Here is a 16,307-nt window from a genome sequence, read left to right on the forward strand (position 1 = left end):
CATTAATTTTATGAAATATACATACCTTCTGAGAAAATCGTTCAAAATTTGTTCAATTAATAACTTCATATGTATCTTGTGTATAATATGTATAATAATTTTCAAATGTGTGTATATATGTGTTCCCTTCTCACTCATATATATACATATATATATATACCTACATATAATAAATCCTCAAGAAATATTAGAAATGTAATGACTTATCTAACACTCAAATATTATTTAACATCTGCAAAAGTTTTGAGGCCATTTTACAATTATTATTTGATGACACTAAATAACACGGGAAATAAAAGGAATTATATTTCATACCGCGATACCATCATTTCTTATCACGATTATAAGAAATTGACGGCCGACAACGAACGCCTTAAAAGGGCGCAAGAAGCACTTGGATCGTTTCCAACGCTTACGGTTTGCCGAAGATATTATCGCAAGACCACTCGACGCGTATTTTCCTCTTCACCGTGCGGGTCACCGAGTTACGGCTGCAAAAACGGACCGTTTCATTTTTCTCGCTCGGCAGGCAACTCGCCCGCGTTAGGTCCGCGCGCAATATCGATTGCAGTCGCGGCAGTTATCGCGATCTGACACGCCATGCAAGAGCTACGTGGGAATCGCGATCTGTCCACGTGTTCATTAACGGCTTGTCGATCGGAAGGCAGATTACGCCATCGTCTATCCCGCCGATAAACTGCGATGCAACAAACTGCGCATGGAGCGAGATGAAGCGAGAAACGCGAGAGGGTAGAAAGAGAGAGAGGGAGAGGGAAAGGGAGGGAGAGGGAGGAAGGGAAGAAGAGAGAGAGAGAGAGAGAGAGAGAGAAAGAGGAAAAGAGCAGAGAGCGAAGCAGAGGTGCGAAGATAACATGTACCTTTCATGCTAAAGTGATTGTATGTAATTTTACTATGTACAAGCTCGCCGCTGCAATGGCGGATAACGCAGTTTGCACGTAGAGTCGTTTGTTGAAATCGTTAGTGGGTCACGTAATTGATTTATGTCTCGTGAGGAGAAACAGGGTCTTTTATGCGATATCTTGTGAATTAAAGGAAATTCACAAGGACACGTGATAAAAGTATGTAAATGTGAATACGCACGGACTAAAGAATTCGAATTGCTGATTATTTAGTATTTTTAGTTAGTATTTTTTAACATAGAATAAAAACATTTCATAATTTAATTGGAAAATTTGCTTTCCGAAACGGTTTAAAATTTAGATTGCATTGTGGTCGAGTTTATTGTATGTTTTCACCACGTTTCGGATCGTTGTGAGATTGATATATTAATCACATATATAAAAATGCTGGCTAAATAGAGAAACAAACTGCTAAATATCATATTAATTAAGCAACGAATTCTTGCTTCTTGCCCTAGCAAAACTTCGCTGTGAGATTTTCTAAGCGTAAAAAATTATATAGTCTCGCATTCAACTTATTTAAAATTTATGTCAGATTAATTTATTCACTAACAACAAATATACCGTGATAATCCAGCGCGCGAAAAAGTGAAAAGCGCAACGGAAAGATAATTGAACATTTTCCATGCTAAATAATCACATGACATTCAAGCTCGTTGCAACCAAGCTACTAATGAAATTCGCGTAGAATTGTGTTGTACGACGTTTTTCATTTAAAGTTGAACCGACTTGGAAAGTGCATGCAATTAAACAATCTGTTTACGCGTATTGCAATTACGTTAGAAAATTCCTTATTCGTCGTTTTCGTGTGTATAAATATAAAGAATAATAATTAAAACTTACGGACATTTAAGGAAAATTTAATTGTAACACGCGCAAAAAGATTGTTTAATTATCTACACATTTTAGAAAGAACAATAAAATATAATCTAGTACATCATTACTACAACAACTGTTATTTATTATTATCACAACTACTGCAGTCTATTTTTCTTAACTGCAGTCTTCGTACTGATGTCTCCTTTAAAGTTAGATGTTAGGCAACAAAATCTCGGTAGCGAGAGATTCTCGCACAAAAATGTTTGTCGATGTACCTGCTGGAATCAAATATTTCAAGATAGTTATCTCGTTGTCGCTTAGAATACAATAAAATATTAATTATAAAGCCCTTTATTTAAGTGTCGTAAAAGCTATTTGATATCGCGCAAGCTGCGAGCGTTTGTCTTATCCTTCACGTTAAATAATTTGTTATCACGCTTTATGCATACAGTTCAAAATACGATGTCGTAACTATCTTTTAGTTACGTTTTTGTTAAAACGTAAAATTATTATAAATTATGTTATTAACACATTTTAAAGAATACCTGTAGCCAATTTCTTCTTTTGACGTTTGCGATACATGAAATATCCTGCCACTATCAGACCTATAACTAATAATATAGCGAGAATCACGAAAGGCCAAACTATTATGGTAACATTACTCAAGGTGTTTGAACGAGACATCGCGTAACAAGGCAAATCTGCAAAATAAAAAGCAATAGAGATAAAACTAACAAATTCAAATGTCTGGTATGATAGATATAATTATTTAAAAAATTACATTTCTCCTTAACAGTAGTTTCGCATTATTTTTATCAGTGTGTAGTTTTCTTTACAAGCACACTTTTTGAAGCTAGTTTCTAAATTTATGTTTCTAGACGTTTGTTTTTATAAAATAAATTAGAAGTATTTTTAATCAATTTATGGAAACAGACTCTGATGTTTTGCAAGTAATATTTAGTATAATTTCTGACAATTATATTTAGAAAAGTTTATGTAACACACTCCATGTGTCCAACCCCTTTTATCGATATATTGTCATTGATATTATAAACAATCTATATAACTAACAATAAACACAATTCTAAAAAAAATTGAAAATAGTTCTTTCCTAAACTGTTAAAATTCTTTGACAATTTGAAAGCGATTACGCAATAATCGAAAAGAGTTTAAAAGAACATTAATTATAAACTTTTATACATAATTACAAAAACTTATGTCGTTACTGAAAAAAGATCTAATTTATTTCTAAGTTGCAAATACCTGTATTAAGAAAACAGCTGACAGTCAAATTGCGTTCATAATTTTGCATCACATAGCACACTGTATTGTTGTCCAAAAAATTGTCGCATTGATAACAATACGGTGCACCTTCGTAAGCTCGCCTGATTTCGCTATTTGCAAAATGAAGCAAGACTCTGCAATCATATTTACGAATTATAAGATTCGTCTAGTCAGTTATTGAATGGCGGGCGCTCTTTGCGAGGCCACGAACGGGAAATCGGCGGGTCAGTATAGTATTCACCTCTTCTTAGCTTCATTATAAGCCATCGTTATGACGCACTTGGTCGGTTGATCGCAATCCTCTCCCGTCCATCCGGAGTGACAACTGCATCTGGACTCGTGGCGCGATCGTGGCTCTTGGTCGCGATCGTCCAGATCGATCCAAATGATACTAGTACAGTGTACAGTCGCCGTGTCCGCTGCAGTTGCGAGCACACCTAGGGATGCACTCCGGTCTCGAGTGATGATCGTTGTTCGATATGAAACCATAGTCACAAATGCACTCATTCGGGCCGACGCAACGCCATTCTGGCAGCCCCTTTCGCAAATCGGCTTGCAGACGCTTGGTTCATTGTTCAGACGATCTCGATTGCTATGCAGCGCGTAGCCGTCGCGACACACGCAGCGATTCGGCGCCGTGCACATACCGTCGGCGTCTAAGCACCCTCGATCGCAGATGGGTATGCAATCACCGGCCGTGTCCCTCCTGGTAACGCAAATGCCGGACTCGTCACACGTCCCGTTATCTCCGCACGAGAGAGCGTTGCAAGGACGCCACGAGGGGTCTTGGAAGAGCGTCAAAAAGAGTTTCATTCGACAATACCGAAAGCGGTGCCTCATGATCTTGTTTAGAGGTTTATCATCTTCCAGCCACTCCGGATAGTGATCCGGATCGCAGGTGCATACGTTTGGCGCGGTGCACTTACCATTCCAGCAGATGAAATCGCAAACCGGTTGGCAGATATGTTCCTCAGACTAGTTGTTTGACAGTTGATATCCAAATAAGTTAAAATAAAAAAATTTAATTAGTTGTAATTTAAAAAATCATTTAAAAATAACACACTCCTCCAAATCAAACGACTACTTCGAATCGATAAAATACGATATAATTTGATTGTGCAATCTTTCCGTCATGTATTACTTGGATATTAGGTACTGATACCGATAGGTTTATTCTCAACGATGAAAAAAGTTTGAATATGTATTGGCCATTTCAAATACGCGATAATTCGGCCACGATAACTCGGCAACGGAAACACAAGCTCAATTTTTAAAAGGAATTTTCAGGCTTTCGGAAGGTCTCAAGTAAAGTTAATAAAATTTTTTTTTAACTTTGTGCGTGATTTAAAAGTTAAAGTTTAAAGACACAATCCTGTCGAGCAATTCTTTTTAAGGATTATTTAGGCAATAATCATGAATTGTTAAATGTATATGTTTGTCATAACTTATAATTAAAACATCTTTTTACTAATAATAATAAAAAAATGTTTATAAAAAATTACAATATGATTTTGTTATGATTAACCCTCGGTTGTCATCCGGAGTCAAAGTGACTCCAAATTATTATTTTTATTAAAGAAACATCTTAAGAGTAAAAGATCTATGCAAAAAACATTAAAAAATAAAAGTTATGATTTTTTTCAAAATTTACGTTTTTAAGAATTTTTTTGAACACGATGCCATTTAAAAAGTTAATTTTTTATAATGAGAATACATTCTACAATGTTTAAACTTTATTCTAGAATGTTTTGCGATCCATTTGAACTGTTAGTTTTTGATGAACAGCAGCTGCTTGAAAATTGATTGGGTCAAATTGACCCTGTGCCGTGTGACAAACGTGTTTGAAAAAAAAGAGGCGTGACTACAGAAAATTAAGAAAAAAATCACTTTTTAGAAGATTAAAACCTTCCTTTCGTGCGGTGAGTGGTTCTTAGATATTTTGTCGAAAGTTCTGGCGATAATGAATATTAATAATAACATTTATATCTTATTGTACAGATATATACTTGCCAATTCGGGAAACAGTGTTTTCGAAAATTTTTCATACAGCTCTGTTATAATTGACTGTGCGTGTGAGCAATACCCTTCGAAGCAAGTGCATTCATTGGGCGATGTGCATTCTCCGTTAGGTCCGCAAGGACCGCAAGGTATCGTGCAGATCGGTTTGCTTTGAGTCGAGTTAGATAAAACGTCAGATGTATTGGACACTGTTTGATTTTCATGTAAGCATGTTGCGGGCGCGACGCATATGCCGCTACCGCACATATCATTTTCGCAGATCGGCTCACATATATGTTTGGAGTTGTTACTTTGTCTGTAACCTTCATTGCAGTTGCATGTTTGCGGCGCCACGCACGTGCCCATTTTGCAGGGCTCGCTGCAGTCCGGTTCGCAGACGGTTGCGTTCGCGTGTTTGTAACCGGGTTTGCATAGGCACCAGTTTATTTCCGGCACTATGCACTTCCCAAAAACGCACGGCTCGTCGCAAATGGCGTTGCAGATAAACGAATCGTCCTCGTCCTTTTCGTAGCCGTCCGCGCACATGCAGACGTTAGGAGCGATACAAAGACCGTTCTTGCACTCAGGATCGCAAATGGGCTCGCAGATGAACTTAAAGACGTGGCCGAATCTCTTGTGTTTCCTGTAATTGGGACGACACGTGCACACGTTCGGCTCAGTGCAGTATCCGTGATTCTCCTCGCATTGCGCGGGGCAAACGGGTCGGCAGGTGAATCCGTCCGAGTCCAACCAATATAGCCCTCGTTGCAAATGCAAACCCCAGGATCGACACAGGTACCGTTGACGCAATCGTTTGTGCACGCCGACACGCACAAGTCGTTGCTCGACATGCGGTATCCTGTGTTGCAGATGCACACGTCCGGCTCCTTGCAAGTACCATTTTGGCACGATTGCGGGCAACGCGGTACGCACATTGCACCGGATTGCACGTAGCCTTCGCAACATGTCAACTCCGTGTGAAACTGTAATACTCGTAATTGGCAAATTAGCCGATTATAGTTGTAGCATAAGCAAACAAGAGATTGATAATTCGTTTGCAAAATAAAAATGAAACGAAAAGATTGCTAATTTATACGAAAATTGTTCTCTCTCTTATTTCTTCTTTATTTCTTTGTCGAATATCATCGCGTTACTTATCAGCTTGATTACCTTTTTCTTAAAATTCACTCGAGTCTTAAGTTGATAGGGTGCCTCAGGCATAGCATGTTCTGGTTTATATCTATATGTTTCCGTATAATTGTGAACTAATCGTGATACCTTTCGACTGTAATAAAATTAGCAAAATTAATATACGTATTAATATATAATATATAAACGCCTAATTTGCAAGGTATTTCGAAGAAATTACCTTAGAAATTGATACGTGATATGTAAATAGAGTATAATAACAAATATAAACCACCTGACCTTTCATTGCACCTTATTGAATTATTGAATGTCTCTACAGCGTCGTCTTTCTTCAGTTCCAACTGGAACGACGAAGGGTCGTCAACAAGTGGAATTGCGTTTACTTTTAAAAATAGTATCTTGATATCCAAAACAGCGATCAGTCTATTAAGCAACCCCATGATTTGTCGCCTCTATTATGAAGTCGTGTTCACTCCTTGATGTTTATAAACCGACTGTGAAAGTGCTTCCTTCCCATATATCATCGCTCGATTATCTCTTGCTTTGCGTGTGTATAACACACCAATACATACTATGTTATTCTTTTGAAGCAGGATATGCTATATTATAAGCTGGGACCGGGGTCCCACGACGCGTAGAGGCTTGGCCTTGGCAAATTACACCAAATCATCCCGAGCCACGCGTCGTCCAGGACTAGGATAGGTTGCTAATGCTCGCGACTCGCGGTTCACGGCACGCCGTTCCGTTTGAGAGTCGATAAATAGAGAAATCTTCTTTAGGATATGAAATTTTTATTTCCTTTTATTGTAATTTAAACTTCGTTAAATGATCTGCTTCGTGGACTACTTCTATCGTTCTCATAATTGTGAAATCTCTATTGCTCTCTGACATTTTGGGTTAAATATTATCGGAGTCAAAACTTATTGAGCCATTGACCACACCAATAGCGTGTCGTTGATCCGCTCGATTCGTCGACTTGCGTAGGCTTGTCGAAACATATATGTTATACACGTCTAGGCAAACGTGATTCAAATTGTTATGGCAGAATAAGAATAGGACTCTCGATAATTAAAGTGGGGTAAAAATGAGCAATGAGAGAATAACGCGATTGTTGATGTGTAAGTAGTCACAATATTTAGTTACGATTATAACTATATATATTAAAACGTAAAACGGAGGTCCGGGAAATGGCTTTGAGCCATTCTCAGCGGTGTCAAATGATAAATAAAAGTTAAGTTTTAACGTTTGTTAAGTCAGCATTTTATAGCGTGGTCAAAAAGCCATGTGGATAAAAAAGTTGACATTGAAATTCATTACTTGATGATCTGTAATCAGGATAAACCTGACACATGAAAATTAAAAATTGAAAATAAAAAACAATTAAAAAAAGAAAAAACTCACCAAGTAGTCTCGAGAACGTAAGATTAAAAATGAAGCTGTGGAGATGAAATCCATAAAAACCAAAAACGTGATTCAATTGTTAACTCGTATGTTAACTCATGGAGAGTGGTCGAATGAGAAAACCTTAAATTTTTAGAAGCACACGAGAAAGAAGAATTATTGTGGAACTTGAAGCATTCTTTCTCATAAAGACATAAGAACGCTATAAGCGATTCTTGGAAAAGAATGGAAACAATATTAAATGTTTTAATTAAATAATTAAAAAAGAAAAGAGATGTATTATTGCTGCACAGACCACGATCTTTTCTCGTTGGCTATCCATTTCAAACTGATGAGCTGAAGACTACAAGCCTATATGAGTCTAAACTAAACGAGCTAAACGCGCCATGGGACCTTTGCGGCTTGTTATAGTTCGTTGCTTGCTAATTCGTGAGCCGATTTGTTGACAGGCATAAGTAAGCCACGTGTCGTGACGGACCACATGCCGTATGGGACCCCAGTTTAAAAGTTACTTAAAGCCTGCATATTCGTAGTGTAAATTTTATTTTAAAGTCGATCACTCGTGTTGCGACAAGTTCACCCGAAGCATTAACAGAAACATTTATTTTAGAAATTACTATTTATTCAAAAATAGGTGCAATTATGCGAAATAATTTAATGTCCGTTTGCTATATTAAACAATAGCTTTTGGATGACGATAATGATAATATTTAACCCAAAATATAAAAAAACAATAGAAGTTTTATAATCATGAGAACGATAAGTAGTCCACGAAGCAGATTATTTGACGAAGTGTCAATTATTTAAATTATAATAGAAAGAAATTTTCATATCTTAAGGGAGATTCTCTACAACACAGCTTGATAATGTTTCGTATAATATAAATTTTTATTTATTTATATGCTTTGTATAGAATTATGTTTCTTATAGCTCAGAATAATTTGAAACAGAAATATAAACTGTAAACTTATTAATTTCTGATTGTGCATGTATTTTTTAATACATACATAAAAACTATAATTTAAAAAATATATGACCAATTTTTTAAATATTAATTATTTATGCATTTATTAGTCCAAATAAATTAAATTTTATTATATTATACCTAACGATAATTATATTATATCTTTTGATAAAATTAAGTAAAGAAGATAATGTATAGATATATATTTTTCTATTTCATTCATTCTGTATATACAGATATACAGAATAATCTTAAATAGATTCTTAAGTAAAAAATAAATATAAATTAAAAACTTTCTACACAACAATTATCTATAATTAATTAATTAAAAAATGGAAACCGATGAAAATCTTTCAAAATCAACATAACACATAAGCAAACAAATATTTATGATCGTGCTACAAATATCTTCGTTTATAAATTTTCGAAAAAGAACAATGATATGATTTGTGTGATCAGTTTTGTGAATCATTGTATACAATGTAACAAATATTACTTTCTTCTCACTGCTTCTGTCTTTTCAACAAATCTATCTACGTTTCACACATTTAAAAACTTATCGCTTTCACTTCGTCACATCGATAGGTTTCATCTCGAATTTGCTCGCGGATCATCAACTTTCCGAAGCGATCGTCGTGATATGTTGGGCTTGAACGTGTAGAAGGGATGTAATCGGGGTTGTACTAAAATCGCCTTTACGCTACATCGAGCAGAAATCGCCGGGGCGCATTATAAAAAAGGAATTGTTCGAAAATCTTGACCGTAATTCAATTCGTTTCGTTTCGCGATCCTTTTATAGCTCGCCATTGGCGGGTGTGTTATAAGCGTCGAGTTTTCCACTCCCGCATAAAATGCAATAACTTCAGTTAAGCTTGTTTTCCTTGCAAAAATACCAAGCGATTTTTATCGGCGTATGTGAAACGATTGATAGATATTACGTGGGCGTAATATCTATCAGTCGTTTCACATATTGCTGCAATCCGAAACGATGATTGACAGCGTTAGGAGAAATTTTATTTCTCTTTCAATCTGTCATGTTATAAACTATAAACTAACTCAAGCAGCATATGTTTGCTGAAATCATGCCTAGTTTTATGACTATCCTGCTCTTTTTATCCGTTTTATACTTTATATTTTACGGAAATATCCCAAGTTAATTTTACCGAGTCGTAAGCATTCAATTTTTAATTAGAAAAAATATGTTGGTTTTCTCTGCACACTTTTTCTATATTTCACGCGCGCGCGAATTATCTTTTTAAATTAAATCTATAAATTACAGCTGTTTTGATTTCTGTGAAGTCAGCCTTATATTGATAAATTTCTCTTTCCCGAAAAGTTTTAAAGTGTTGAACTTTATTTATTTTCTGATTTACTTTTGATTTACTTCTTTTAAATATTCTTAGAAATACGAGAACTGACGATTAATTAGAGTTAATTGAAATTATTGATACTGAGTTTTTTAAAGTTGTCATATATTTTGCATCTTTCAGCTCCACGGATGAATCCGAAGAGGAGGGTAAAGCTGAGGAGAGATCCGGTTATGGACAAAGGACACAGAAGTGAGTATAAATTAGATGATACTAATTACTACTGATTGAAGTACCTTCGATGTGCTTGAAACTTGAGATTCAAGGAGTGTCTTTGAATTCGCTCTACAGTCAAACTTCTATCGATCGGTCACAGTTCCCCAACTGATATTGCTGATTTATATCGCTTAATACTTATTATCGCACAAACAATGATAATAATGCTTTATGCCATCTCTACAGTCTTGAATATCGACTTTTCGTTGTAACTAGGAGTTATATTGAAATTCCTGACATTATTGACGCATCAGTACAATGTGCAAGCGTTAACGTTTCAAATAAATCGCACCATTTTCTTTTACATTTGTCACACACAATCGGTACTTTTAAAAAACTTTTATTGATGTTAGAAGAATTTACTACGAATTACAAAGTTTTTTGAAGTGTGCGGCTTTTTCGAAATAAAAAATACTTAACTTGTTTATTTTATTTTATTATATAATTTATATTTTTATTCTGATTAGAAATTAACGCTGTCAGTATATCTTTCATTACATTAGGAATAATTTTTTTATCTATTTATATTATCCGTTAATATTTTTCAATCTTATATCCTTATAATAGTATCATCATTTCACCTTTATATATTATCGATACTGTTGAGAAGAAATTCAAATAAAAGAAAAACTATTTATAAGGAATTTAATAAAAATTTCAAGAGAGCGAGATGTATTACATGACGTGATACATATTTAAATGTCAAGGGGGATTTTGCTTGCAGTAGAGCGAAAGATCAAGAGTTCTCTCTAACAATAGCTAACTAATTTTAATAAGAACAATAATATTTCTGGGAAAGACGACGATATTACGCAGAATAATCGCTGAGGAGTGCAACAGGTTTGGCAAGCCTGGCGTGATGGTAATCGAGAGATTAACGAATCGCGAGGTACTTTGATAGGATCCGGAGTTAATCAGTAACCGGGGCTGCGACACCATTAATCTTTTACCACTCTCCGCGCAACTCCATCTCTCTTTGTCATCCTTTCACGCGCCACTTCCTCTTCGTCTATATTCTCTCTCACTTACGCGTTGTGTTTACCCTCCTCGTCCATTGTCACTTTACACCACGGTCTTTTATCTTTGTGCCTATTTCACTGTGACGTTCCACGTATCGCTCACATTTACATTTTCAATGAATTATGTATTTTTCTTTCTATCTACGTACACCCACATATATGAAATTTATTCTGAGAATTCAAAAAAATCCGTGATTACATCGTGCATCATGCGCTTTTGATTAAAAAGGAAAGGATAACGGATGTAGATTCCGACAAGTTTTAATAATATATCATTATATTGCTAATAACATCGTTTCAACTTATTATCGTTACAGCAATCTCGTATCATCCGATCTCGTATCGTATTATACAATGCATTTGTCAATGTGGTGCCTCCGCATCACTCGGAGGTTGTCGATGCAGCCACAACCGTTGCTCTAAATGGGTGACGGCTTACAGTTATATCAACCGTTATGTAATAGCTACTGCTACGACGTACACAGCATATGCGTTAGGTAAATAGCCAGGTAAATGAGCGGAGATGAGAGAGACAGAGGCAGCAACGGCTCTAAGCCTGCGCTCGACGAGTAGGCGTGCGATTGACGTTTAATTATTCGTTGCGCATTCAGACGCTTCGTTTCCTCTATAATATGCGTCCGAGTTCTCGCCGTTTCTCCGTTATGACACAGAGACGCGGCAAGGGTTACCGAAGAAATTTATCGGTTATGTTTTTGTGAACATAATAAATTAAAACGCATTCCGAGAGATTTTTCGGGACAATCGGAATTTCAGCAACAAAAACCACCATAGAGGATTCTTAATGTTTGACAGTTTTCTAATTAAATCAATTATTAATAAATTTGAAAAATTATATAAAGATTTTTTTTAACAAGTTATACATTTAGTTATAATTAGACCGAGAATAAGTTTTTTCGCGAATGTTTCTGCAATAATAATAATTTAACCGATTCGTGGCTCATTTTCTACTATTCATAATATAATACATATTCGTCAGCCTCGCGAATTTTGCGTCGTTATACCGTAATCAAATATTAACACGTGCTAATATTTAGAACAATTAATGCATTTATTTAATAACACGAAATTCCCGACGTGACGACCACACCATAGTCATAGTGAATTTACGGGCGGTCCAGTGGTTCTAGTTTCGTCATGTAGTTCGTTCAATATCGTAAAACTGCGAATTATATATAATTACACGTGTGTTTGGCTGCTCGTATTATTAGCTAAAAATAGATATACAAGCTATTTTTAAGATTTTATTTCATAAGCGAATTGAAATTTAAGATGATATGTTCGCGATCATTCATCGATATAAATCAGGCAATAATCAACATTGAGTCAAAATTTAAATTAAATAAAATCCTGTACTCCACAAAATAACTGTTTCGTGATTTTCAACATTGCCGCGTAAAACGCGGCAATCATTATATAATTAATAATACTTACATAATCACTTACATAATCACAACATATATCACTATATATTATTTATACGTTTAAATTCATTGTCTCGTAATAGATAACTATAATTTCAATTGAAGCTCATTCGATTATTTATTACGTAAAATAGAATTTTTCAATTTTTATCATTATATTTAATAACATTTTATCATTATATAATTTTCATCATTATATTTAATAACATAGCTTACGAATGTTTTCAAGACATTTCTCAAGTTTTTTACCTATTTTAGTAGATGCGTTTGTTTTTACGAATTGTATAATTGTGCAATATAATATATCGCTTGTTAATTATATCACACAATTATATGATTCGTAAAGACAAAGCTTTTGTCGATCGCGAGCTAATTTGACAAATATATGTCTCCCTATGATACCATTTATACATCGTTTTGTCTTTACGCATCGAACAACACCTAATCACGGTATTATCAACAGTTAATCTATTGTAATCGCACAGAAAGCGCAATAACAATCCTACTTCGCGATTCGTGCAATTCGAAGGGAAAGCCATTAAGCGCGATGATACGTAATACACGGACACAACCGGTTGTGAGTACAATTGTAATTCCAGGCCGCAATTTCGCAATGACAGCTTTTCCGAATGATGACGAGGAAATATCTCGCGGAGGATAAACACATATGATATCCGCATTTACACAATAATTTCTACAATTTAATTAATCAGAAATAAGGCGATTAAAAAGTCTCGTAAATTATATCAAATTATTTGGAGTTATTAAATGCGATTATTATATTTGGTTTTATTTAATATTTATAATTTAATAAAATAGAAAGATGCGACCGGTACAAAGTACTAGCTTAAAAGTTATATATCGTTCCTTTGCCCGTTCAAATTTCAAAGTGAAAATCGAATCAATATTGGGAGAAAAAATTGGACAAGGATAAAAATCGCGTATTTCCACCGCAAAAATGTTTCTATCTTTTTAAAACACAGTGAAACTCAACAAACAGACATTCAACGAAAACCGCGAATATGAAGAATCGTATAGGTTTGAACGTTTCATAAATAGTGACGGCGTAGCGCGTGCGAAAGACCTGTCGCCGCCGCGCACGAATCCAAATTGCAGTCGCCGACATTTGCACACATCTATCCGCGGATAATAGCTTTTCGTGCGAATCACAGGACACCACGGACGCAGCTGTGCTCGCAACCTGAAGGCGAGCCGATATTCGGCACAATCGATCGGCTCGCTCACGCCGCCGGCGAGCCGCAACCAGCTCAATATAGAGACGCGTTAACGCAAACGGACATGTCTCGCCGTATTTTGCAAGTCCGTTTGTAAACCGTTCGGCTTTGCCCCGCATACCTGGATACGTACGTGTCGATCAAAAACCCCTCGTTATCTTGGTCTCCCGCTTGACGCACGTCTCCATATCTGACAAACTTCATAAAAGCAAATTCGTGCGAGGTGAAAGTTCCTAAACGAAAAGTTTAGGAATACGAAAGTTCCTAAATAGAAATTGATCAATCTCATTATTATTATATCAGGCGTCCACGATTTCTAAGTTATAAGTAAATAATAATTAATGAATCTGAACGAAATTTCAAGGATATAAATAGATAGCAGAAGCTTACTTTTTAATCATTTTCAAAACACCTCTATTCTGGTAGATTCAATTAAAAAGTATTAGTTGAAGACGCACTCTCAGAAAAGAATTCTAGATACAATACTATTAGGATCGAAATAAGGCCAATCATATTTAGTATTAAAAGAAGAATATTTTAATCTTAAATAGAGGAATTCTTGAATCTAGAATAATTCTGAGAAAATTAGAGGGATAGCATCAAGATTATTTTATTCTAGATTTAAGAATATCTCTATTTAAGATTAAAATATTCTTTTTTCTAGAAGTCTAATTTAAGAATTCCTTTATTTAAGATTAAAATATTCTTCTTTCAATACTAAATATGATTGGCCCTATTTCGATCCTAATAGTATTGTATCTAGAATTCTTTTCTGAGAGTGCGTATAAAAGGTATAAAAATGGAAGAAAATCAATGAATTTTATGTAAAGCTGTATTTTTACCAATTAATCTTGCATGAAAGGTCGTAAGAGATTATTTTTATAAGTATAACAATCGATACGACAAACAATTTGCAGGTGTCATCTGACCATTGCGCGGCGGCTAAATATTTTTGCGGAACACAGTAACGAATAACGCACTGTGAGAAATAACGATGTTTGGAATTAACGATTTAACGCTCAACAGGTTCACTATATATAAACCGTGACAGGAATCTGTTTTGATTTAATCACGAGAAATGGGGACGTTTGCTGTGGCAGTTTTGGCGAATATTGTCAGGGTTGTTTGATCGAGAATATGCGCATGAAATAATAGGACGAGCACTGTTACAAAAGGGGGTCTGAATGCAGTATTTGATACACGATATGGCGGATTTTACACCGAATCTCCTAAATATTAATGCTGTCGCAAAAAATATATATTTATGTTTTATTTATTTAAATTTCGAAATTGAGGCAACGCAAAAAAGTCGGTATCATGGTTATTCAAAAAGCTATTGATGAATGTTATTTGTTACACTCATACATCGTGTAGGATATTTATATCTATTAGATGAAATTGGTATTTAGTCCAGAAAATTTAAATTTGACTGAAAGTTTATGATATGCGTGCTAGTTCAAATAATTTTATATTAGCATATAAAACTAGAAAGAATGATTAAAAATTTGACAATTCTGAAGTACATCAATACTTTGCTATCTTTCAAATAAATATGAATCAAATAATTAAATGGGATCTAATAATCCATCATTGTATTAGAAATTTAGTATATTGTTGTTCAACATAAAGCATTAATGACAATTAATGCATTAATAACCAAAGAGTGTACGATTTCAAAGCTGATGTATATAGATCCATGATTAACCTCAAAATAAGCGGTATAATGTATAACAATAACAAGCTCATTTTCGATCTTCGCGGTTTAACACGGTTTAAAACAAAACGCAATTGCGTAAATGTTAGAGGATTAAATAGATAATCGTTGAGTGACGGACGCTTTCGGTGTTGCTCGAAAAATGCAAATCGCGGAACAGGAGCGGGTGGTAACTCGGGAGTGTGCATGGTCTCGACAACAGAAAAAAAAAACCCGATTGTTTGCGATAGACACGCAAAACTGTAAAAATTCTCTATGAGTGACGACGCTCGCGTGTAAACCTCAGCAACAATGCAAATTAATCCGTAAGTCACGTTTTTCAGAGTATGAATTATATCGTGTCGCGCTGCTGCAAACTATAATTTAAAGCGAAACGCCTCTCGCTTTGTCGCCTCCATGCGCGTGACATCGTTATACTTCACGCAAGAACAGCAGTAGGTAGAGAGACGATTTATTTCACTTGGACAATAATTATAATTAAACGACGTCAACGAATAACGCGGAAAAACATGGACTTATCGCGGAGGTTTAATTACGCGCACGAGGAATCGGTCTCTAATCTCGACATAATGTATTTAAACTGCTACTTTGCGACGCACAACCGTATAAAACTGTAATCTATCAGTTTGATAATGTCGTCATAAAAATGGATCTTGATAGATCGTATACATTTTCAATGCAGAAAAAAGTGGCGATTTAAATTTACATGTAACATACATTCAAAGATTCTTAAAAAATATGTGACATGTACTTGTGAAAAGATGAAATTTCGTAAACAT

At 35.2% G+C, this 16,307-nt stretch overlaps 2 protein-coding genes across 8 annotated transcripts in view; one reads left to right on the forward strand and one right to left on the reverse strand.

The window, feature by feature from the left end:
• LOC112452957 (regulating synaptic membrane exocytosis protein 2-like) overlaps positions 1 to 16,307 on the forward strand; it is a 164,585-nt gene that overhangs the window by 94,509 nt on the left and 53,769 nt on the right. For all 7 annotated transcript variants that reach the window (XM_025013438.1, XM_025013436.1, XM_025013437.1 and 4 more), the window contains exon 11: positions 10,026 to 10,094. In XM_025013438.1, the coding sequence (XP_024869206.1) occupies positions 10,026 to 10,094 (69 nt within the window). The remainder of the gene's footprint in view (positions 1 to 10,025; positions 10,095 to 16,307) is intronic.
• Positions 1,932 to 3,364, reverse strand: LOC112452960. The gene is made up of 4 exons (XM_025013443.1): positions 3,265 to 3,364; positions 3,003 to 3,157; positions 2,285 to 2,440; positions 1,932 to 2,017 (listed from the first exon to the last, which is right to left on the reverse strand). The coding sequence occupies exons 1-4, from the start codon at positions 3,288 to 3,290 to the stop codon at positions 1,950 to 1,952; spliced, it is 405 nt and encodes a 134-aa protein (XP_024869211.1). The 5' UTR covers positions 3,291 to 3,364; the 3' UTR covers positions 1,932 to 1,949.

This window comes from Temnothorax curvispinosus, unplaced genomic scaffold (genome assembly GCF_003070985.1).
Source record: "Temnothorax curvispinosus isolate PA1 unplaced genomic scaffold, ASM307098v1 QBEX01003877.1, whole genome shotgun sequence".
Taxonomy (NCBI): Eukaryota; Metazoa; Arthropoda; class Insecta; order Hymenoptera; family Formicidae; genus Temnothorax; species Temnothorax curvispinosus.